General features: G+C 46.0%; 2 protein-coding genes across 11 annotated transcripts in view; both read left to right on the top strand.

Annotated features, from left to right (window-relative positions):
- The first annotated feature begins 9,746 nt into the window (after positions 1 to 9,746).
- LOC149871860 (transmembrane protein 151B-like) lies at positions 9,747 to 11,719 on the top strand. The gene is made up of 2 exons (XM_090034648.1): positions 9,747 to 9,893; positions 10,289 to 11,719. Exons 1-2 carry the CDS (start codon positions 9,747 to 9,749, stop codon positions 11,717 to 11,719), a joined length of 1,578 nt encoding a protein of 525 aa, XP_089890774.1.
- An 8,741-nt stretch (positions 11,720 to 20,460) lies between these two features.
- TYRO3 (TYRO3 protein tyrosine kinase) overlaps positions 20,461 to 25,309 on the top strand; it is a 74,158-nt gene continuing 69,309 nt past the window's right edge. For 2 of the 10 annotated variants that reach the window (XM_090033385.1, XM_090033380.1), the window contains exons 1-3: positions 21,051 to 21,182; positions 21,735 to 21,936; positions 24,903 to 25,086. In XM_090033385.1, the coding sequence (XP_089889511.1) occupies positions 25,059 to 25,086 (28 nt within the window). In that variant the 5' untranslated portion in view covers positions 21,051 to 21,182; positions 21,735 to 21,936; positions 24,903 to 25,058. Of the gene's footprint in view, positions 21,183 to 21,731; positions 22,016 to 24,884; positions 25,087 to 25,309 lie in introns of those variants that run through there. The other 8 variants (XM_090033386.1, XM_090033382.1, XM_090033381.1 and 5 more) reach the window with 7 other exon arrangements.

The following is a 25,309-nucleotide window of genomic DNA, read 5'->3' as shown; positions in this document are numbered from 1 at the left end:
CCTGCCCATGAACCCCCTTGGGTAGGCATTCCCAGTCATAGCCGGCCTACCAGTGGCATGATGCGGATGGGCACACACCGCACCCCGAGGGTCCCCTCAGGGTCTGCAGTCCCCCCCGCCTGGCATCTTAGAGGCATCCACACAGACAGAGCCCGTGGTTCTGGGCTCCACACAGACGGAGCCCCTGGCTCTCGGCTGTGGGGCTACCTGTCACTTTTTCAGGCTCTGGGGCCCAGGAGCATGGCCACCTCCCCTTGTGGGGTCTGCTTCCTTTTGGGATCTGTGGCACACCAGCTGGAGATGCTCCAGGCTGCAGTCCAGAGACTGTGTGCCATCAGGGACTGTGAGCAGGAGATAGACTGCCACTGCCAGGCCCTTCTCCCCTGGGAGGCAGAGGGTAGACCATGGTTGCCCTCCAGGACAAGGGAGGACATGAGTACTTCCCTTGCTGTCCAGCCAAGGGGTTGGACCAAGGTGATCAAGGGCCCCAAGGTCCACTGCATCAAGGTCCCCCCACCGCTGGAGCTTTGCAACAGGTATGAAACTCTTGCAGCCCCAGCTGAGCCTGCCAAGCTGCCGGCTCCTGCAGGCAACAGAGGCTGTACTATAGCTACCACCCCAGCTCTCCCCAAGACCAAATGCAAAGTGTTTCTCATGGGAGACTCCATCCTGAGGGGGACTGAGGGGGCAATTTGCTGCCCCGACCCCTTAGCCTGGGAAATTTGCTTGTTCCTGGGAACCCAGATCTGAGACATTGAGGAGAAGATCCCTGAGCTCCTCCAGCCCACTGACCACTACCCCATGCTACTTATCCATGTAGGCACAAATGAGATGGCTCGGAGCACTCCCAGCTGGGTCATGAGGCACTACAGGGATTTGGGAGTGGGGCTAAAAGGTCTGCGGGCACAGCTGGTGTTTTCTTTGATCTTCCCAGTCTCGGGCTGTGGGCTGAGGAGGGAGAGGAGGATCTAGGTAGTGAACTAAAGACTGCAGTGCTGGTGTCATCGAGAAAGCTTTGGCTTCCATGACCACAGTCCGCTCTTTGGCAAGAGAGGCAGTGAGCTGCTGGGAAGGGATGGCTGTCACCTCTCTCCCCTGGGGAGGAGGCTATTCTCAGCCAGACTGGTTGACCTGCTCCACTGGGCTTTAAACTGAGCCTGCTGGGGGATGGGAGGACTACTGCCACTGCTGGCCCACTGAGCAACCCTTGCAAAGCCCGCAGGTCAAGGCACTTAAGGGAGCCCACCCTTATCCCAGCCCTGGATCAATCTGTGGACAAGGGGACACCTGCCTGCCTGTACATGAATGCCAGGAGCATGAGGAATAAGCAGGAGGAACTTGTGAATGGGCCACGTGTATAGACGGCTATAGGAGAGAACAAGTGGACAAAAGGGATGGGGGTGTAGCTTTCTATGTCAAGGAAAGCTACGTGTCCCTGCAAGCCGACATTGGTGCCCAGAGTAGACAACTAGAGACCCTCTGGGTTAAAATCTGTGGGGAAGACAGTACAGGGGACACAATAGTAGGGGTCTACTACAGACCTCCGACCAGGATCAAGAGCTTGACCAGGAGTTCACCAGGGAATTGGCTGAGGCCACATGCTCCCGGTGTATGGTTGTCATGGGAAACTTTAACTACCCAGACATCACATGGGAAGAGCACTCCGCCAAATCCGAGCGATCGCAAAGCTTTCTCTCATGCGTGGATGATCTCTATCTGACACAAGTAGTTGATGGGTCAGCAAGAGGTAAAGCACTGCTTGACCTGGTACTGGCAACGGGGGATGACCTAATCAACAACCTAATGATTGAAGGGTAGCTGGGTGACAGTGACCATGAGCTGATCACTTTCACCATCTGCCGTAAAGCTGGCAAGTCAGTCAGCAATGCGGAAGTCCTCAACTTCAGGATAGTTGACTTTGTCAAGCACAGGAGCCTTGTCAGGGAGGCCCTAAAGGGCCACAACCCAAACGGGAGGGGAGTTCAGGATGAGTGGTTGCTTCTCAAAGGAATGATCCTGGATGTGCAAGCAAAGTCTATCCCATCTTGGAGGAAAGGCAGCAAAAAGACACAGCAGCCCCCTTGGCTCTGCAGGGACCTAGCAGACCTGTGTCTAAAAAGAAAGACCTACAAAGGATGGAGAACTGGATCCACCTCCAAGAAGGAATACTCTGCACTGGTCCGGATCTGCAGGGAGTGAACCAGGAAAGCCAAGGCTGCGACAGAACTCCAATTATCTACAAGTATCAAGGACAATAAAAAGTCCTTTTTTAGATATGTGGGGAGCTGGAGGAAAAGCAAGGGCAACATTGGACCCCTGCTGAACCAGATGGGACAACTGACAACTGATGCCCAGGAAAAAGCCAACTTGATAAATAGGTACTTTGCATCATTCTTTCACCAGTCCCGTGGAACACACTTGCCCATTACGGGACAGGGAGGCCTGGGTGAGCAGGGGCCTTATTTCCTTTTACGACCAGGTGACCTATCACATGGATAAGGGAGAGGAGATTGATGCCATATATCTTGACTTCAAAAAAGCCTTCGATCTGGTATCCCGTGATCACCTCTTGGCAAAACTGGCCAACTGTGGCCTCGGATCCACCACAATCCTCTGGCTGGGGAATTGGCTCCATGGTCAGACCCAGAGGGTGGTGTTGATGGAAGTCAATCGTCATGGTACCCTGTGACCAGTGGGGTCCCCTAAAGCTCTGACCTTGGACCTATATTGTTCAACATCTTCATTAATCATACGGAGATTGGAGTCAGAAGTGGACTGGCCAAGTTTGCCGATGACACCAAACTCTGGGGTAAAGCATCCACACCTGAGGACAGGAGGGCGATCCAGGCTGACCTTGACAGGCTCAGGAAATGGGTGGACAAGAAACTGATGGTGTTTAACACTGAAAAATCCAAGGTTCTCCACCTTGGGAAGAAAAACCTGCAGCATCATTATAGGCTTGGCAGTGCTACGCTGGCTAGCACTACAGACGAAAAGGACTTGGGGGTCATGATTGACCACAAGATAAACGTGAGCCTTCAGTGTGATACTGCTGCTAGTAAAGCAAGCAAAATGCTGGTTTGCATCTATAGATGCTTCTCAAGCAAATCCCACAATGTCATTCTCCCCTTGTACTCGGCTTTGGTGAGGCCACAGCTGGAGTACTACATCCAGTTTTGGGCTCCACAGTTCAAAAAGGATGTGGAGAAGTTTGAGAGGGTGCAGAGGAGAGCCACACACATGATTAGAGGTCAGGAAAGCAGACCTTATGAAGAGAGGCTGAGAGCCATGGGACTCTTCAGCCTGGAAAAGTGCAGGCTCAGGGATGATCTGGTGGCCACCTATATGTTTATCAGGGGTGCTTACCAGGATCTGGGGGGACATCTGTTCACCAGAGCACCCCAAGGGATGTCAAGGTCGAATGGTCACAAACTCCTCCATAACCGTTTCGGGCTAGACATAAGAAAGAACTTCTTTACTGTCCGAGCCCCCAAGGTTTGGAATAGATTGCCACCAGATGTGGTTCAACCACCTACTCTGAACTCCTTTAAAAGACTTCTGGATATTTACCTTGCTGGGATCCTATGATCCCTGCTGACTTCCTGCCCTTGGGGCAGGGGGCTGGACTCAATGATCTTCCAAGGTCCCTTCCAGCCCTAATGTCTATGAAATCTATGAAAGAAAAAAAGTTACCCTTTGGACTTGAATGGGCACACCTGAGACCATGTCTTCTAAATACATGCAGAATGGAAATAAAGATGCACACTTAATTGGCTGCACCTGAATCCTGGTTATTTGCTCAAAATCAATGGAAAAGTCAGGAACAGAATCCAGGCATCCTGGTACCAGCTTCTTTCTCTAGCCAACAGAGCAGGCTCCATCCTTGATAGGCAGGTGGAAGTATATACCAGCTTGCGTATTCATACTCTTCTCCTCTTCCATCCCTCATTACTATGCAGGAGTGGAAGCCAAATTCTCACTCCAAGCTGTTACAACCCAAAGTATTAAAAAAAAATCAAGCGGGGGTTGAAATTGCTTTTGCTTCAGCAACAGCCAAACATGCTGTAACTCCAGTTCAGCAAATAATTTGAAGCACTGGGTATGCCTGGGCAAAAGATATCTTAAACAAAGCATTTCGTACTAGCTCTTGAACCTGGGTACCTGCCACCTCCCTAGCAGAGGCAACTATCCATTTAGTCAGGGCTTTGATGATTTTATCATTTGCAAATAAGGTTGCACACAGAACTCTCCAGAGGAAAGTGAACATAATTGTGCATTGACTCACCAGTCCCACCTCAGGGTTTTGTTCAACAGCCAGCCTGGTAAAACCTGATGGTACAAGTAAATTCCATAAATTCCAGTTTTGAATTGCCAATTTTGACTCTCTAGACTTTTTTCCAGTGACCCCACTAACCACTTAAACAACATTTCCCATGTTTACACTGTACAGTGTAGTGCCAAGTAGAGATACCTGTGCTAGTTCTGACCTGGTAGATGATCAAGGTAGATTAGCCCAGAGCCAGAGTGCACACAGCACTGCACTGTAATATATACAGTGGTTCTTGACCTTTTTATACTCAAGGCACCCCTGGATAGACTTGTGATTCTCCTGGATAGAATTGAGGCCCCTCAGGAAATACCAGCTCCTTTTTGCCTAAAGAGAAATAATGAAGCAGTTTCTTTTGATGCAAAGAACTCTGAAAGACCACAGCTATGGATGGCTATTTGAAATCTCTGGGTTTATCTTGTGAATCATATTTGTGCACCTAATAGCACTAACTTGTGGCATCCTGAAGCACCCTTGAAAGGATCTCAAGGCACTCCAGGGTGCTGTAGCACCCTACTTGAGAATCACTGGTCTAAACAAAGGTACCTGGCTTTTCAACAGCACAGCTCCCAACTCAGTGCCTCCTTCTAATACAAGCAGCCTTCATGCTATTTGTCTCACTGTACAGGCATCTAGAGGCCCTACTTGGGAGGACAGGTTGCCCCAGGGAAATCTGTGCCCTCTTCCAGTCAAGTCCTTCTTACCTCCTTTTCTCCTTGCTTCTTAGGCCTTGCACTTCATTATACATATACACATGCATAGCTCTTGCCTGCTCTGGGGCACATCCATAGACACAGACCTTTGTCTGTCTTAATGGAAAGGTGGGGCCTGTGGATGTATGTACGTTCGTATTTTCGTGTGCACAAACAAATATACATAAGCAGACATGCGCACATACAAGCTCTCGTCCTCTCTCTCTCTCTCCCCCCCCCACCCCGTTCCCTCTTCTTTTTCCCCGCTCTTTTCTTTAATGGCACTTTTCTCACTTTCTATGAGAGCAATTCAAAATGTTTTGTGTTCGTCTCAATTATATATAAAATACATATTTGTGTTCCTCTTGATTATATGTAAAAAAAGAGATGGAGAAAACTTTGGCTCATGTTCAACAGTAATGCAGATAAAAACTTTGCACTTGAACTTAAATTAAACAAGATTAAAAAGCCAAGCCCTTGCCTGTAGTTCAGTGGTATGCCAAAGTATAACACTATGCTATTTGTGGCGCATATTTTTCATTTGCATAATACAACATTCTTAAATAAGAATAAAGGATGCTTTAAAGTGTTTCTTCTTGATACACTGTCTAAAAACCTGAGATGCTTAAAAGTGATAGCATTAGAGGTTGATGACACATTTTTCACTGGAAAATTCCAGTTCTTCAAATAACTTCACAGACATTTGGAGCTGAAAACTTTTTGTGATACCTTTTATTGACCTAACTGTATAGTTGGGATAGCTGTTGGGCAAGCTTTTGGGCTTGTGTTCTTATGCTCATTAGATGCTCTTCCTTGGGTCCAGTATACAGTTAGAGCACATTGCCTCATCAAGACTAGGGGCTGAACCTGGCTTCCCTACTTCCCAGGTAAATGCGCTGACCAGTGCCCTATTGTGTATTCTGGGGTTTAGTCTTTCTCTCTCTTGTTTTTGTTTGTGGTTTCTAATGCCCTTAATCTCCAAAAGGTTATGGTTTTCTTCCATATTGCAACAAATTTAGAAACCTCAATATTTTTCACCTAATGGAATTTTTGCTTTCTGGCCAGTCCTACTTATAATTGATATATTAAAGGATTTCTTGGACACTTATAGTAGAATTAAGGTCCAGAAATATTTGCAAGTTATGCCCTTTTATGACCTAAACAAATGCATGCCAGGAGGAGTACTTCAAAGGTCTTCAAGTTTTTAAGAAGAAGCTATAGAAGCCAGTAAAGTTTGGGAACCATTTTTCTAGTATTTTAATTGATTAGTTAGGCAGAAAAAGATAGGTATGTTTATTAGATTTCTAATGTAGGTGATGCTTTATTACTATTATTGATATTATTTATTTTTACTGGCATCTTTCCTCTGCATATTCTGCCAAAATGTTTTACAGTGTTAGATTATAGTATTACAATATTAAAGAATTAAAATAACCAAATGGGAGGGAGAAATAATAGCGTATAGACAAGGCTTTTCACATGGCAGAGCCTGCAGAGGAGAAAGCTTGCTCCCTAGCATCCATGATATCTGGTGTAGGAGGGATGAGGAAGTAGCAAAAGGAGCCAAAAGAGAGAGAGAGAGAGGATGACAGGTACGTGAGGAGTTACTGGAGCTGTCTGGGGATAGAACTAATATGGTTGCACTTTTGTGGGGCATGTGAGAAGGAGAGGAAAGCAACATCATATAGGCAAGAGATGGGATGATGTGAGGGTCTGCAGCTGAGGTTCTGCAAAGGCAATGGCATACCTGGACAATAGTGTAAAGAGAGTTAAAGGCTGTCAGGATGGGCAAACTAAATATTACACTTGCTGAAAATCCTGAATACTTGTTGTATTTGGTTAGCATCGTCCCAATATTCCTTGAAGCATAACTGGCTGACCAGCATCAGAACTGACCTTTAAACAGTCCTCAACCACCACTTCAGAGCACTATATTCCGGGCCAGACTGAAGACTTTAGGGGTGGGTAGGGAGAAAGCAGAAGCGTAACTAGTAATTTTGGCATCATGGGCAAAGGAGAGTTCTGAGTACTGTACAGTGGGTGGGAAGGCAGGTGCCAAGCAGCCTTCAACTTTATTTTGGCTGCTATTCTGGCTTCCCTTCTAAAGTGGCAACAGGAATTAGTGCCTCACACACCGTGCCCTACTTTACTGGGAGAAAGTGTGAGAACCCCACATCTCTATCAGGTATTTAACCACACATTTAACATTAAAGCTGACGGTTAAGTCCCCCGCAGTGCGACGACAATCTCAGCCAGGATCCTTTGGTGTATCGCCCACATGTAACTGACCCATTTTACAGCCTGCATGAGCATGTGACTGCTGATTTTAAGTTCTCCCACAGCCGTCTGCTGTAGAAGTAGAGCCCAGCTGCTTCTTCTGTCCAACTCTAGAAAATGATTTAGAGAAGTTTACTGTTGCAGCACCCCCCCACCCCCCCGTTCAGTTCTTCACAGAGGAAAAGCCAAGAGACCAACTTTAAACACAAGGACAAGAAAGACCTGAGTGTCTACAGTTGTTATTACCTGTATTACTGTAGCACCCAAGAGTCCTAACTGTGGACCAGAACCCCATTGTGCTAGGCGCTGTACAAACATAGAACAAAAGGCAGACATTCCCTCATCCCTGCAGAGCCTTGCTGGGCCCAAAGGTAGGGTGGTGCAAAGGAACCTGCCATAATGATAACGGAGTTACAGTTTAAAGGTGGGTCTTAAAAGGAGTGCTGCAAGAATATTTTATCCAGTTAGTGATCGCATCTGGACTCAGGCATGTATTTTGTGACAGCAGCTATTGTTCAGTTATTGTTCAGTGTTTGGGAGACTGCCTGCAACTATTTTTCTGCTCCCTTCACTTTTCCCTGAAGGAGACTAGTAAAAATAGGACTGACTCTCATTTCCTTCTTTAAGGCCAGAAGACCTCTGTCGGCATAAAGTCAGCATAAAATTCCATATATATCCAGTTTGGTCCCCTAACTCTTCTAGAATAGAGTAAGGGGTTGTAGTGTAGCTGAGAATCTGACACAGTATTCTTCTTCTTCATTCAAATATACTCATAGCTAACAATTAGAGTAAGAATAATATTTACTCATGATTTTCTTCTGGAAGCATCAGAGGTCATATTCGATTCTCAATTGCTGTAGGTTTATATTGGTGTAACTCCTTGAAATCAATTAAGTTAATATAGGTTTATTATAAGTGTCGGATCTGAAAACAGAAATTACCCCCTGAATAACTGTGCAGGGCTCACAGGAAGCTATAAAACCAAGCTGATGACTTAAAATAGGTTTTCTGTGCTTCTAACATTGATTACATTATATTTAAATCTCACAGAGCTGCAAGTAATAAGCAAATGCCGCTGTCCTACCACTGGAAAAACTGATCTTTTTCTTTCCTGTAGCATAAAGCTCCTATTTCTAGCTTTGTAGTGTCATAGAGCATTGGGACTTAAACTCGTTATTGAAACAATTGAATCTAATCTCTTGTGAGTCTCAGGTAAGCTGTGATGGGGGAAAATTCTATACTTGAGGGAAGAAAAAAGAAACTTTTCTTTCTTTTTAAAGCAAGTAGGTTGCTTTAAAGACCTGGCATTGTTTGGAAACCGCTGAGAAGTTTGGTATGTTAAAAATGGTCTCTTCAGATTAATTATTTTTGCCTAAGAGGTAGAAAAGCAGCATGATAATGAGCAAGTCCTGAGGCCTGTTTGCTGCTGTCATACTCTTCCTCTAAAGTGCAGCCAAGAGGTAGAAATAGCAACAGGTAGGCAGATATGCCTCAATAATACAGATCAGCTATTGAGTATGAAATGCTCACTTTCAGCCTGTACACTGCAGCTAGCCAGTACTCTAACCTACACTGGAGATGCATTTTGTCAAGAGACAAGTCAGTTGCTACTGTTCTTGACTGGCTTGATTTTTTTTTTTTTAAATTGTTATTATTGTACTACAACATCACAGGCAACAGATTCATTCTAACATCATCAGGGCGAGGGGACTATAATCATATCCTCTCAGGAAACACAGTGAGAGTTTGAGGGCCCTTGTCCACATTGCGCTTTTCCTGTTTCCACGTGACAGAAATCACCATTTTGCTAGTTTCATCGCATCTGAAGATCCACATTGTCACTTTGTTTTATTGTGTTAGTCATTTTTTATCGTGGTAAATTAAATCACCTCTGACATTTTATTTTTAGCGGGTGAATTTGTGCCAAGAGGAACAAGAGTGTGAACTTAGCTGCACAACTTGACTTTGGATCTTTAAAGGCCACAAGCATGCTGGATTCAACATATTTACAGATACCCTATTAGCTACAAAGTTTAAACCTTTTTGGTTGTTGCCAGCTAATACTGTTATCAGCTTGTATCCATGCCACCTGGTGCTGTGGTCCTGTCAGGTCTGACAGTAAACAGGATTGAATCTAGTCAGTTTCTGGATGGGCAACTTCCAGGAAAATGTTGCAGCACATGGTGTTGATAATTTGGTAGGTGTAACTTACCTCTGAGTCAGCTCTCTGCTGCTGGATGAAATGGGCCCTAACTCTAATTTATATTCCTCCTGCTTTACCCTGCCCACATTGGGGTGTGGCAAAGATAAGCACAAAGCTCCTCCAAGGAGGATGTAGGTACACAAAAATTCACCATTTGTACAATAGTGTCAAGCAAACAGTCAAAATCACCTCTTCATTCTTATATGGTCTAATCTAATTGCCTTCTGCAGGACTGCATAGCATGTAAATGAAAGTGGACTTTGGTCCACACAGGAGCATAAGGAAGGATAGGAACCTCATAGACCTCCCTGCATGGACTATTGAAACTTGGGTCCAGGTATCCAACAGAAAGCAGAGTCAATGCCTCTACCTATCCCAACCCCTGAGAAAGCAAGTAAGGAGAGGAGGGCGGGGGGAGGGGAGGCTGGCTTAGGCCCACCCCAACACACAGGTTAGCCCTGCAGTCAGGACAGGGAGGATAGCAATTTGCTGGTGGATGGAACAGCAGCAAATGATCACTGTCTCTGGAGCAAGGATGAAACAGGGAGGAGTTGTGCCCTAGAGACTTCTCTCTGGTGCATGCTGTTTTCTGGGCGTTTTTATAGCACCCCTTGCTCAGGGCTGTGCCTAAGGGCTCAATCCAGCCCCAAGGTTTTTAAGGGCTAAACTAATAACATTTTCAAGGATGCTGTGTGCATTATGTAAAACAGTGTCACTGACACAGATTTTTCTCTCTCTCTCTCTGTCTTTCTCCTCCCCCCACCTCTGTCTCTGCTGCCTGATTCCAAGCAACGCCCTGTCAAGCAGTCCTTGAGTGCTTGCATGTGCAGAGAATCCCACTGGAAATGCCTCCTCCTCTCCATCCTTATGTACGGCTGCCTGGGTGCTGTGGCCTGGTGTCAGCTTGCCCGAGTCACCAAGCTCAGCTTTGATAGCTCCTTCAAAGGCAAGTCCATGATCTACCATGACAGCCCATGCTCTGATGGCTATGTCTATATCCCATTAGCCTTCCTGACCATGCTGTATGCGGTCTACCTGGTGGAGTGCTGGCACTGCCATGTCAAAAGTGAGCTCCAGTACAAGGCCGATGTGGACAACGTCTATGAATGCATCAATCGCATGCAACAAGCCACGCCGTGTATCTGGTGGAAAGCCATCAGCTACCACTTTGTGCGGCGCACCCGGCAGGTGACCCGGTACCGTAATGGAGACGCTTATACTACCACGCAAGTCTACCATGAGCGAGTCAACACCCACGTGGCTGAAGCCGAGTTTGACTACTCTCATTGTGGATACAAGGACATCTCCAAGGAACTGCTGGGCCTGGAATGCTACACAGCCACCAAGCTGAAGTTCACCAAATGCTTCAGCTTTGCCAGTCTAGAGTCTGAGAACTCCTACTTGACCCAGAGAGCTCACTTTTTCACAGAGATTGAGGGACTGGATGACTACATGGAGGTCAGGGAAGGTATGCAGCTCAAAAATGTAGATTTCAAAGAGCTCATGATGGCCTATGGGGATCCAGACCATCTCCCATGGTACGTGTCCCACTATACTTTCTGGGTGGCAGCTATCTTGATGATATCATGGCCACTGAGAGTGCTTATAGAATATCGGACTGCATATGTGCATTACCATGTAGAGAAGCTCCTTGGCCTTGAGTACACAGCACCGACCACAGCAGAGGAGCCCTTATACAGGTATCGCATGCCCAGAGACAACACTCAGGACAGTACTGAACTGGAGTGGCATATCTGTACCAACCGGCAGCTGATCCCCAGCTACTCAGAAGCCATGCTAATGGATCTGACAGAGACCCCTGTGTACAACAGCTACTCTGTATGCCAGTACAGTGGAATTGCTCATGGCTGCGAGCGGTGCCATCATACCTCCAGCACCTCCTCCATCTTCTCTCGCCATGCCTTCCACAGTTGTAGCGGGAACTCCCGGCTCTCCCTCAACACCAGCCGTTTCTCCTTGTGCCGCATCCATGGCTCCCACAGGACAGGCCTCTGGAGGAGTCGCAGCAGCAGTATAGCAGACCGGGGCTGCCATGATGAACAATGTTGCTCTTACTCCAGCCAGCTGGCCATCAATGAAAACCCACCAACCTACCACGATGCCCGTTTCTTCCCCGTGCTAATTGTGCACAGGCCCGAAGGGCATGACAGAAGGCACTTCTACATTCGACGCTCATCCTGCCTGGAGACCTCTCTGTGATAGGACCCTATGGGCTTTAGAGCCTCCCCCCCTAAGGCTTCATGGCTCTAGTTCTGTTTGACAGAGGTGCTACTAACAAAGAAAACATACATATCAAGGCACTGCATAGTAGCTCCACAAGGCAATCCTCTGATTCTAAATACCTTCCCTGATAGTGCAAGAAAATATGTACCTTGTGTCCAAAGGCTACCTTCCCTCTATTTCCCTACCACTTTGTCTGTATCTCTATTTTCTCCTTTCTTTTCTCTTCTCAGAAAACGCCTTTCTACTTTTCCCTTCTCATTTCCATCTCCATCTTTCTCTCACATTTCAGGTAAGATCCTTTAAACCACTAAAGCAATTACCATTTCAGGATATTAAAGCATTTTGAAAATACTGATGTATTTACCTTCCTCACTCTCTCATAAGGTAGGAAGCTGAGGAACAGGGCAGTGAAATGACTTTGCCAAAGGACATGCAGAAGTCAATGGCAGAGCCAGAAATAGAACTCATGGCTATGGACTCCTAGTCTCTTGCTGTAACCTCCAAATGAGGCTAACCTTCCCAAAGCTCTTTCAGTTTCCTTCTCTTCTGCTTCCTCCTCCTCTTCTCTCTCCAGGCATCTTTCTTTTGTCTTCTCTCCGTTTTGCTTCCCAAGTTGTTTTCATTTTTTCATTCCTTCCATCATGGAGTCTTGGAGTTCTGGGTCTTGCCCTATCAAAGTGTCCTTCTTGCTTTCAGAGTTACAGCAAGTATATCTTGGTCAGAAACAATGGGTATGCCACACAAGGGTAACTGACCACTTGTATAAACAAAAATCCTGCTCCTGGGCTGAGCACCCAGAACTTTCACTGAAGGATCATACACCAAAAGAAATTTACCACTAAAGGAAAAAAAAATCATTCTTTTCTCATCAGTTTTTATGTCTTGTCTTCTACCCTATGAAAATTTTACATATGTTTCTTATTTTTGCTAACCCCAGTTCTGCACCATCAAATTCAGCAAATTTAGGAGCACTAGGGTAGACCAGTTGCTGGTTGGCACTACCATTTTAACAGCATGGCCCTGATTCCCAAGTATTCCATTCTTATACTAGCATAGCAGTGATGTGGCTGAGGCCAATGTAGCCATAGTTTACCTTTTGTAGACCCTGTATTCTGGAGCTGTTTGGAGGCTGATTTATCCCACAGTGTACATGGGAGTGACCCCAGAGTGACTCTGATTTACATTTTGCTCTGTGTGAGACCAGGGAACCCTTGCTAGCACTGTATACTAGGCTGCACCTCTACTCTATTTTTGCCATGCCACTCCAAACCACCAACATGTCTACTACACCAGGGACTTGCATCAAGGCTGCCATTGAGCCCTTATATCAGTTCTACCCCAGCCAGAAGGCTTGCTGCAGGTGATAAATGGGTCTCAGCATTATGTATGCTATTGGATTGGCTCCCATGTCATCTTTTACTGCTCTGAGCAAGTGTCTTAACCAGTATTACATTTAGATCTAGTGACTCCTCAATAATAGGCAGTCCAGTGTGGTGAACACCAGTGGTGCTGACCTGGCATTGGGTACAGGAGATGGGACTCTTAAGCCTATCAGTGACACTCCTGCTCTCCCCACTTGGCAGTCAGTGTATCTGAACTATTTTCTAGCTCCAAGAGCCAAAGCAAAAGCTGTTGATCCTTCTCAGGAACCATTAAGGACCATCTCAGAATGCAAACCTGCACCCAGTAAAGGGCTGTCACATAGCACACAAGCCTTTGAAACTTTGCACTGGGGAGGGTGGATGTCTTGATCATTCATGGTTTGTAGTGAATATCAGAATACAATACCCTATCTTCCAAAAAACAAAGTGTTTTAACCTTTAGGATAAGTAAGTAAGAAACAATGTCCTGTATGGAATTGTCAAACACTGCTTGCTCCCTAATCAGCTTCTTATATATCCACTTGTAATTTGGAACGTGTAAAGTCTGGTTAGTATGTGTAGATTATATAGCTCTATGTATCTATACATATATAGTTGTTTCTTATGGCATTGACTGTTGCATCACATGCAATACATTTTCTTTTGGTTTAATTATTCTCTGTTTTGTAATACTGCATTTATTTCATTACAAGAGACATATGGATTACTTTCACTTATGCAACCCAAATGTGACCTACTGTAAATGATGATAATTGCAATCAGAAAGGTTGTTTTGGTCTGTATGAGTTCATTTATTTATGTAATTTTTGTGTAAGTGCCTATCACCTTGACAGCTAGACATTAAAAGTTAGGAGGCATACATGATGCTTTTAGCTTGTTATTTTGACAAAAGGACTTAATTTTCTGCTCAGATAACTGGAGAAGAAAGGTCTGGGTTTGGAGGAATTTTTGGCCATAGACTTATCCCAAAATCCCAAATCTGAGAAACCACAAACTTTGAAAAAACTCAGACCAAGATCCACGCTCAAGCATAGATCTTAACAAACCCCAAACCCAGATGTGACCAACACCCCAGCCTGCCATCACTTAGGTCTTGGCAAAATTTTGGATCTAGGTTGAGTCAGCTCTGATCTTTTACAGCTCTGGTTTATCCCTCTGTTTTTGTTTTGTTTTAGATGGAGCACTTGAGATTCTCTAATGTGCTTCCCTTCCTCCTCTGCACACACTCATACAAAATTAAACTATGGGCATATGGAAAATCTGAATTGGAGGAGGCTGCAACTTCAGGAAGCACAAGGACTGGAGGAGACATTTCAACATTGTTTCTGATGGAAGTGATGAAGGATAGAGAAAATAAAACATGAAAAAGATAGGAAAGCATGATAGAGGGCATAGCAATTAAAAGAAAGGCAGGGATTCAAATATGGAAAAAGATAGCTCTCAATGTACAATCACAATTCCATGAGGCAACATATATCATAATTATAATTACTGGGTGTTTACCCTGTGACAGTCAAAATGGGGTTTAGTCTTATACTGCAGCTTTGTCTCTGAACCACGACTGTGTAAAGCTTTAGCACAGTCACTCTGGGGTTAAGGTTAAAAGAACTTTTTGTCCCATCTGCAGTATCAGACTGACTTGTGCTTCAACTGTGTTTATGGAAAGTTGTATTATAAGTGGGTCTTCAGGTACTGTCCCTATTTTATAGTATTTTTATCTGACGTGAACAAGCCTTAACAACCCCATTATTATCATGGGCAGGGCAGATCGTGGGAGGCAGTTATTGCTAAGCCAACATATTTAACCTTTTCAAAGAATATGTTTGTTAGGTCTGTGCTACATCTATGAGAATGTCCACCAACAGGTTTCCAACAACTTTCCTCCCCACGCTGTAAACATGCCTTGGGGCATATATTGAAAATCCAAGACCTAAACGAGTGGTATAGCTTCAGAGCTTGTTCATGTTACTTGTCAAAACAACTGGGAATGATTGCCAGAAAGCTAGGTGTAGCTCCTTTATGACCTGGAGCAGAATATGCTGGTTCTAACACACTGCCAGCTCAGAGAGCATCTGATCAGTCATCCTATATCTCCTACGCAGCAGAACAGTGTTAGTCCTGTGTCCCTTGAAATGTCACCTCACTGTCACGCCTGCCACCATTTCAGTTTACTAATGCAAGTTGATAGGGATATCTTCTAACTAAGGGAACAACTGTGCTCTTTGAAGTTCAAGTCAGAGATTGGAGAAGACAAGATGTTAAGCTCTACCAACAATTAGCTCTGAACTCTTTGGGGGAAAAGATGGGCAGAACTTTTTAAAAAAATAAGCTTCCTTTATCTTTAGAAATATATTGAATTTTTGACCAGCTCTACAGTGGATTGAAAAATGAAGGAGAAAAGTCATGACAATTTCATCACCAATTTTTTTCTCAGCATTTTGATATCCAATAGCAAAATTTCAAGTCTGTCCACTGGTAATTAGGCCTCTATATTGCTGAGCTCTTTATGTCTTTGCTAGAATGTGTTTATAGAATCCACTGAGGCAGGTAAGATATAAAATACATTAATAAAATAGAGGAAGGACATAAAGCAAGAAAGAGTTAGATAAGTTATGAGTCATATTGGGGTGTCCTTTATAAATCTGTGCAATGAACATTGGTACTTGTTGTCTAGGGCCAATAGCACAACGGCATTTGTTCCTAATTCATTAATACTTAAGGGAAAGGAACATTTATTTTGGAATGCTTTGAAGAACAAAGAATCATAAGTCACAGGTTCCTTTGATTTCTTCCTAGTTATATTAGCACTCTGTAAGATTTCGCACAGCCCTCTGCAATCCAGCTGGCAAGGCATCCAGGATGTCAGTCCAGTTTTCACATGGTTCTTCATTCTTATGATTGCTGATAATCCACTTCTCAGAATATCTGAGGCCAGATCCTCAGCTAGCATAACTCAGCATAGTTCTATGGAATTCAACAGAACTACACTAATTTTTGGCAGAGTCTGGCCCTGGGCACTTAATAAAAAGTTTGTATCATATACTCATCTTTGCAGATAAAGCTGTTTCTGCTGGCTTGTTTTTAAGAAATTGTGGTAATTATAGCTGGTAAAAAAACCCAGGAAAATAATCTGTTGAACTTTTTTTCTCTCTTATCTGGAAAATGTGTCAAAATTTAGGCCAGCTCTATAGTTGACTGAATATTTGGGGGGTGGGGTGGAGAATGGGAGGGATGAAAATATCTTTTCTTTTTAAAAGAACAAAAGTAAAAGGGTAGGTAGCAATCTCAGACCTCCCAGCAGCTCTTTGGAACCTTCTATAAAGGTTTCTCTGCCTTTGTCTAAATCACTGGGAGCCAACCTTTTTTGGCAGGTTTACCACAAATTAAGCCCTGCACCCTCCTCAAGCATCACTCTGATCCCCTTCCCTTGCTCAATCTGCTGCTCAGTGCCTTGTTCTCTGCCCAACTGGCTGTCCTGCTTTCTGCTCTCTGTCCAGTTCTCCCTGTCTGATCTTCTGCTCTGCTTTTTGCCTCCTGCCCTGTGTTTCCTGCCCAGTCTACAAGTGTGTTGCTTGCTCCCTTCCCCATCTGCCGCATGCCACACTCACAGCTACCCATGCCACTTGTGGCACGCATGCCACAGGTTGGTCACCTCTGGTCTAAGTTAACTGCCAACATCAGGAGACAGGGCAGTGTTTAAGATGGCGTACTGAATAAAAGTGCTTGTGGAAAATTACTTTTATCCAAATTGCAGCAATTCCACACTGCTGAAAGGGCATGGTAGAACTGGAGTCTCTTCTGTTTCTTCTGGCACTCATTTGAGTTTTGAGGACTGAAATATATAGCTAACTAGAATCTTTGGGCTTGTTTAATGTTTGGGTGATACCCAATGGCATGTGACATACAGGGACTTTTGGTCTTAATTTCTATGAAACCTCTATCCCTCACAGTTTTCTTGTTATTCTGCTGTGGTTTCAATGATCTTAACCTATGGCTCTGTATGTGAAACACTATCTCATAGTTACATCATGGGACAGAGAACCAGAAAATGTGAGTCAGCCCTCAACTCTACCATTAACTTTCTCTTACCTGGAGTAAGTCAATCCATTCATTTGTGCCTTGGCTTCCTCATTTCTAAGTTGAGGGTATTGGCATTTACTCACAGCATAGGAGCAATGTAACATTTGCATTGTCACAAGGTTGGTGTGACCTTTGTAAGCCCTGTAAAGCCCACTGAAATCCTCACATGAAAGACACTGTAGGAAAACAAAGTGTTTACATGCATTACACTCCACAAGACTGCTAAACCTTGGGAACATGGTTACTTTTTTTTTAAATAAGTGATGCCTCAAATAAACAGATATATAAATATATAGAATATATTATTAGATTGGTACCTTAGACTATAAGGGAGACTGAACTAGGGTCCAGAGATTACAGTGGAAGTGCTTTAGGGTTTTAGTAAACATATGGACAGGGCAGCCTTGCCCAAGTATCTGCCAAAGCATTGTAGTTGCTGCAGATGGATTCTGTCATAGGCAGAAGCACCAAGAGTGCCAAGGTCTTCCTTTAGCTGTTTGGGATACACGATTTGTCAGTGCCTCCTCCTTGCCTCTTCATTTCAGTCTGCAGAAACAGAGGAGGGAGAAACAGATTTTTCATGCCAGTCTTGGAGTCTTCTTGGCATTGTTTCAGCACCTCAGGATTTCCTAACAGAAATGAAAATTGATGTGGATAAGTCTGAATCCACAGCCCAGAGGCCAAGGGTTGGAAGATAATGGGGTAATTCTGCAAGGCAGCCTGCCCTTAGCTCTCTCATCTGTTGAAGGGGGATAACAACTCTCCCCACCCTCATCTAGGGTTTCATTCACTAAATTTGTAGCATACAGCAGGAGCCTGAGATGGAGGGTATTGTATTAATGCCATGCATTATATTAACTTAGTAGTATTATGAATCTGAAAATTGTACTGAGCTGTAATGATACGTTGCCCCTTCTGGTGCCTTTCAGCTCTGGTTCTCAAGGTGATTACTATGAAAAGCCAATGTCAGGGAGTTTTTGCTAATTACCACAAGGTCCTTTCACCATTGCAGTAATAGCTCTAGGGAAACTTGGAGCTAACCTCTTTTATTTTCAAAGTTCATATTGTGCCCTAAACTTCCACATTACAGGGGCCCACATCAAGCAAATCTGAATTGGAGGACACAGAAAAAATTCCGAACCTTGTCAAAGCTCCTCTGCAAATAAATGCAGAAATTGGATGCCAAATACTGGCAGGAGGTTGGTCATTGCACTGTAACCCCATCACAAGCCACATGGGGAATGCCTCCACTGCAGAAAGCCTAACTAGCCAGTATTACTGGAAGGAGAGAAGAGGGTTGAAAGTACTGAGATGAGGGCACACAAGTCCAGGAAGCAGTGCAGAGGCATCGATCTGCTGATAGATGACTCAGGACTGCAGATCTTGGAAGATCTTCCCATTTAGGGCCTAAAAGTCCAGTGCGAATCAGAGCTGTCACAAGGAATCCAGGTGGGAACCTTCAGTCCAGTAACATTTGTCTCCTAAATCCATGTTTAGTCTGAAGTAACTAAAGGATCTACTTTTTAAGTGCCTCATGTCAGGGACAATCTTACCTGCCTGGCGCAGGTAGCTGGACCCTCCTCCCTTGGTTTCTCTATGCCTGTATTGTAAGTACCCAGCAGCTCCAATGGGACTTATGAATTCTTTGTTTCTGTGAAAATGAAGAGAATGATGTGGGAGCTTGAATATGGCCCTAGGACCCTGCTGGCCACTTGCACCAGGACAAACTCTGGGACTGCTGGGGCACCCCCTAGGGGCCAACAGAATCCTGCCCATACTCCCAGTCTTCTATATAACCTCCCCTTTTTATCTGTCCTGCCACACCTTGATTTTTTTTTTTTTGACAGATAGGGAGGCAGCCCCTGAGTGCCAGAGTGATGTCCCTGGTATTTAACAGACCTTTTGTGGTCTCTGGGCCCTCTGCCCACTAACCAAAACTATCAGCCCCAATTAAGCCTTAGGGCTTTTAATTGTGGCCTCCAGCCTCCCCCTGTGGATGCCATTCTGTCATCACTTACCTTTGTGTATGGGCTTTGGTCCTATTAACCTTAGCCTACAGGTTACTCTGGTTCTAGACTTGTAGCCTGGGATCACTTGCTCTGACCCAGCCTTTCAGTCTTAGCCTCTCATCAGCCCCAGCCTGCCTTTCTTGTCCCCTCTGAGTTCAGGCCTCCTCAGCCTCAGGCCGCCTGTGGCAAGGTCAGGCTCAGGCTCTGGCCCTTGTAGCCTCAGCCTGCTTGCATCTTACACCCCTGCATCTGGCAGGGCTCAAAACTGGGCATACCCCTCAGGCACCCCTGTGTGGCCTCCTTACCACCCCTACAGTCACCAGCCAGTCCCATCACTTTGACAACTAGACATTCAAAGTTAGGAGGCACAAGTGATGCTTTTAGCTTGTTATCTCGACAACAGGACTTAATTTCCTGCTCAGATAAGTGAAGGAGAAAGGCCTGGGTTTGGAAGACTTTTTAGACAGACTTACTCCCAAATCTGATAAACCACAACCTTTGAAAAAACTCAGACCAAGGTCAGAAAAAGTATGATCTGCACATTTTTTGTAGTTATTTATGTAACTTTTATATAAGATTGGAAGCCCTCCTCAGAGTCACTATACAGCTGCTGCAGCCCTTTCCATGCTCACTAGCTCTCCTAGCCCATGACAGCACCCAGTCAGGCCTGCAGCTCCCTGCTCCCTAGAGCTCTTCACCCCCACAGCTAGGGCTACACTTGACCCCGTGCCTCAGCGACCCAGGCTTATCCCCTCGGGCTCTTTCCCTTCCAGTCCTGTGCTCCTGACCATGCCCAGCTGCCTCCTCTCGCCTCCTGCTGCCTAACCCAGGGCTCTGGCCTACTGCCCAATTGCTAGGCTGCTGGCTCTGCACTAGACACTTGGAGGTGCATCTACACCTGCACTTTAATGTGCATTAGCCTATTTAAACATGCATTCAAGCATCACAACAACGTGCTCCTTAGCTAATAGATTCATAGATTGAAATAGACGTATGATATATTATAATCACATATGAAAATCGGCGAATGCGCGTTTTTCTAGTACCGCAGATTGGAGGCACTAGATTTAAGTGCACTACCTAAAGCACGTGAAGTGACGGGGCAGACATGCCCTTGCAGCCCAGGAATCCCCAGCGGCCGGCTCGGAACCAGCTGGGGGCGTCCCTGCCGGGGTTTCTCCCTTCGCGCACCAGGAGCCCCTCCCCCTCCGCTCCCACCTGACTCTTCGGTTGGGCTTCCGTCTGCCACACGCTCCCCCCTCCCCCGCAGCGGACGGGCTCAGCCTTGGGAAGTGCCCTGTGCCCCTCAGGCCCCCGGGGGGCTCCCCAGAGAGCTGGAGCATTGTCCCGCCGTTTGACACAAGCCGAGAGCGAGCTGGGGCGCGGCGAGCCATGAGGGGGAGCCCCTGGCTGTGCCAGGAGGTCACCCGCGGGCCGGCGCTCGCCTCGCTTCGCCCCTCCCGGGGGGCGGCGGCGTGGGGGCAGCTCGGTTATTTTCCACTTGCTGAGAAGTTCAGGGCGCCGGGATCGGAAATAGCCACCATGCATATTCATGAGCGAGTGATGTCAGCCGCGGCTGCAAATCAGGTCTGCGGCCGCCGGGAAGCGCCATTTGCCGGTGAAGCCGGAGCCGGAGTCGGAGTCGGGTGCTAGTGCTCTCGCTTGCAGCCCAGCGCCGGCAGAGGGAGACGGTCCCACCCGCCGGCTCCTCGCGAGCTCCGGCGCTGGCTGGCGGCGGCCGAGCCGGGGCCGCGGGGCGGCTCGACACCCCTCCGCGCTCCTGCCGAGCCGGGACCCGCGGCGCGGGGCGGGGGGCGCGCGCCAAGTTTGCCGGGCCCCGGGGGCGCGGGGCGGGCGAGGATGAAGCCGGCGCGGAGCTGAGGCAGAGCATGGGGACTCCGCGGCTGCTGCTGCTGCTGCCGCCGCTGCTATGGGCTGTGCTGCTCCGGGACGGCGCGGCCGTGGCAGGTAAGGCTGCGCCGGCGTCCCCGGGGCTGCAGCGCCCGCACGGGGGTGGCAGGAGGGCAGCGGCCGGCCGGTGTCAGCGCGGTGCTGGGCCAGGCGCCCGCCGGGGCGGCTCGGGCTCCCGGATCGTGCTGGCAGAGCCGCGGCGACGTGGCTCCAGATCCTTTTTGTGTATGTTTCTGGAGGGCTTCAGGCCTGCTCCGGCCCCCGATCCCTTGCCCCGGCCGCGGTCCGAGCCGCCCCTGCGGCGGCGCCTGGGGAAGTGACTTGGCTCCAGCAGCCCCGCGGGAGCCGGCAGGGCCTGGGCGCGGATCCCACCAGCCCCTGGATGTCGGAGACCTTCAGGCCACCGCACACTTGGACCACAAGGTCCCCGTCTCCCAAACGCCACGGCTCTTGTCATTTGCGACTGCCTTGGGGGGGGGGGGTCACCCATCGCTCTTGAAAAGGGAGGGAGCTTATTTGGAGGTCTCAGCGTAGGGATGGAGGCACTCTTGGCCTTGAGCTTCCCAGCCAGAAAGAAATGCCCCCCCTCCCCTTCTTTTTTTCAAGCAGGGTGGAAAAGCTGCTGAGCCTGGGAGGCCAGTCTGCCAGGAGTCAGAAGAGCTCTTTCAAAATGGTGATGAGAGCACTTCTGGCACCAGTCGTCTTGGGAGCACAGGTCCCACGTTAGCTTCGATGAATCTTTGCAGCTTAGTCGTGTGCGTCAAGCGGCAGACTTGATTTGGCTGCAGATGAAAGAAGTAGCAAATGCTAGGTGACTCAGGGAGAGTATTTGCAAATGCATTGTTCCCCTCCTTATTTGCCTGGCTGGAGTTGCCACATGGGAAGGCCAGGTGATAATCTTTTTCTCCCCTGCTTTTGTTTGCTTTCCTTCTCACCTGACTTTTCCCCCCAAGTTTTATCCCAGCCATAGGTATAGAAGCATAATCCTGCATTTCTTGCACACACAAATTTTGCACTAACTGACCTTATTGGGAATCTGGCTCTTGGGTTTGCATTTGGATCCACATAGGCTGAGTACATTGATTTCAAGAATCTGCCTTGTGGATTGGCTTGCTGGGCTGGGGTAATGAGGAGCTCTTGCTTTTAGAGTGGAAATACCTGTTGGCCTTCCTCTCAATTTTTCTCTCTCAATTCCAAGAGCAATTTCAATTGACTTCTGTCATTTATAATCAAAACATGCATCAATAGTGAGCTAAAAAACAAGGAATGCTGCATATGCTAACAGCCCAGCACTCTGTCCTTCTCGCGTCTGCCTGACAATTAGTCAATAAGAACATGATATGATTTTATTTTCTAACCAGGTACTAATCTCAATTTCTACTCTTAACAAATTTCCACATGCTTTGCGGAAAAAGGAAAAACTAGAGTCTGAGTTTTTGTAACCTGCACGGTAGAAACATATTTAGATAAAAATTGGAAGTAGGATGGTAGTGAGAAGTATAGTTGGAAATAAGCGTTCATAGTGAACCCTTGAAATTTTACCCCCCAAAATAACATATTTGGTCCTTACCAAGTTTGCCTATGTGTACCTTCCTGTCATCACTAGAAAAGGGCACTGCAATTTGAACATTGTATTATTGATGACAGAAGCATAAATCTGTTTACTATTCCTGTTCCTCTTTCTTCCTTTCAGTTCAGCTGTACTTGTGCGTTGCCTAGAAGTGCTGTTGAAAACAGCCAAGTTAAAGCATACACTAGCACTGTTTTGATTTCTTGCATCATCAGCTTGGGTGGAAACTGAAGCCTTAAAAGGCTTCCAAAGAGATCATCTCTTTATGTACGTTATGGTTAACACTTTCAGCAAAGCAGATTATAAGAAGTTGCATAGTTTGCTGTTTTGTTGAGGCATATGTTATGAATAAGCATCTGTCAATATGTATGAACATTTAACCAGCTGGCTACCTTAGATTTATATAACAGAGAGATTTGCTCTGAAACTTTAGTGTCCTGTTGTGACATTATGCCCAAAAACGAAGGATGTTTTCTCCTGTGCATGGGGACGTGTAATTTATGCTACATGATGAGTTAAGTAATCTCAAATTAGATCATCTTTATTCAAGTAATTAATTCTTTAGCCTAGTTACATCTAAAATAAAATGTGTTTTACCAGTTTCCATACTCTTGGCAGATTTGATTTAAATTAATAGCAAATAGAAGGATAAAGATTTGAGGTGAGAAACCAGCTCTTAACTGTTTTTTTCTGCAGGAGTTCTCAGCTTTTCGCCACAGCATAAAGGACTTGTAGTAGATGTGTAGAAAGCTGGCTTGTCACACAGTTGTGGCACATCCTCCTGACTTCTGGTTCCTAAAACAGAACAGAAAATGCACAAAATATTTCCCTGATGTTGCTTTGTCATGTGAGCAATTGCCACAGTTACCAGAGGTTTTTGATATGACAACAAAAAGGAAAGTGGTGTGTGAGAGATTATTCACAGGCTGTACAGAAAGTTTGAGAAGCAGAGGGCTTTGTGTCTGAATGTAATCTTGATTGCACAGGTGTTTTCTTTCAAGCACTGTAAGCTGGTAAGCCACCTTTATTATAGAAGTGATCTACATATGAGACGAGATAGAGTCATTGTGTACTGTGATATATTGCCACACAGCTGGTCAGGTGGTGAAAGGACTCGCCTTTCTGGAGGATTCAATGTGGGCTGCTACCAAAAGCAAGATATTGGATTAGATTGAATCAGAGGTTTGTTCTAGTTAGTCCCTGTGCTGTTGGTCAAGAAAAAGTCACTTGCCTATTATCTGTTACTGTCCCTTTTCTATTATGGCTTCCTTTAATCCTTTCATTTTTCATATACATGCATCCTTTACGTGTACTTACGACACTGGTTTCCATGTTTTTACATGGTAATATGTTCCATGCATTTGCTTCTGACAGTAGGCAATGCTCCTTATTCATGCATGTGTGACAAATACTAATCATTTCACATTGGTGTAAACCTGAATCATCCCACTGATTTGAGTTGAATTACTCTGAGATTACACTGGCGTAACTGAGGTCTAAATCTAGCCCTGTATCTCTGGCCCGGCAAAGGGGAGGTGGGGAGAGTGAGATGGGACGTACTTACTGGTTGAAATATTCCCCTGCCACAGACTACAGACAAAATGTGATCTGTACATAGTTTTTGTTCCTGGCATGGGAATGCTTTAAAGCAGGCTTCACTTTCATGGGTTTTGTAAATTGCACTGACACTTTTGTAGTGCAGTGGCACAGCGTACACTGAAGAACCTGCTATGATTTGATTATCTAAAATCCCAGTTCTTTACAAATGTGTACAACAGAGCAAAAGTTGTTATTTAGTAATAGTACAGGAACATATCATAGAAGCTGCAAATAAAGAGGGGATTTGGGGGAGGCATGGCTCTGTGGCAGGAAAACAATCAACACAGCTGGCTTATTGCTGTGGGGACGCTGACTGCATTTCTGTATAACCCTGACCTGGTACTACTGTGTGTAGAAGCTTGCCCTGCTGCTATCCCAACTGGCATTGCTATGAGAATGCCCTGTATAGCTTAAACCCCTCTCATTTTGGGGTAACTAAAATCTATAAATCATAATCATTAAACAAACCTATTAAAGCTCTGACAAGGCAGTTTTAGACTCTGTAGTGTGTTCGTGTACTGTGTTGCATTATAGCCCACCAACCTAGATTAATTTGCTGTACTCCAACCCGCCTTTTTGGGGGTGGGGAGGAGGAGTATTTTTTTTAGGTATGAAATTTACAGGATCTCCAATCAAATTAAAGGTGTCCCAGGGTCAGCCCGTGAAACTAAATTGCACCCTGGAGGGAATGGAAGACCCAGAGGTGTTGTGGATGAAGGATGGAGCTGTGGTACAGGGTGTAGACCAGGTGTACATTCCAGTAGATGAAGAACACTGGATCGGTTTTCTCAGGTACTACATGTGTGGAGAAGAAAGAATGTCATAAAAGCTAATTGGTCACATTCTGCTGTTGGGTGCATCTGTGTAACCCCACACCAACACTGGGGATGAGTCCTTATAGCAGCAGTGCACAGGGGTAACTGAGCGCAGAATTTGACCTACAGTGGTGATCACCAAGGATGAGTTAAATTCTAGCTGATGGAATCAGACTAGGTTCCTAGATGCTGTGGTGATG

The sequence above is a fragment of the Crocodylus siamensis genome, chromosome 2 (genome assembly GCF_052110815.1).
Source record: "Crocodylus siamensis isolate JL-2025a chromosome 2, ASM5211081v1, whole genome shotgun sequence".
NCBI lineage: Eukaryota > Metazoa > Chordata > Crocodylia > Crocodylidae > Crocodylus > Crocodylus siamensis.
The sequence above is the reverse complement of the archived record's forward strand: the minus strand, read 5'-3'. Positions and strand labels throughout refer to the sequence as shown.

Bases quoted from the DNA above. Each gene is read 5' to 3' on its own strand.
- LOC149871860 (XM_090034648.1), top strand. From the start codon at position 9,747: ATGAAAGTGGACTTTGGTCCACACAGGAGCATAAGGAAGGATAGGAAC. The intron at 9,894-10,288 runs GTAAGGAGAGGA...CCTGATTCCAAG, and splicing joins CCCAACCCCTGAGAAAGCAA to CAACGCCCTGTCAAGCAGTC.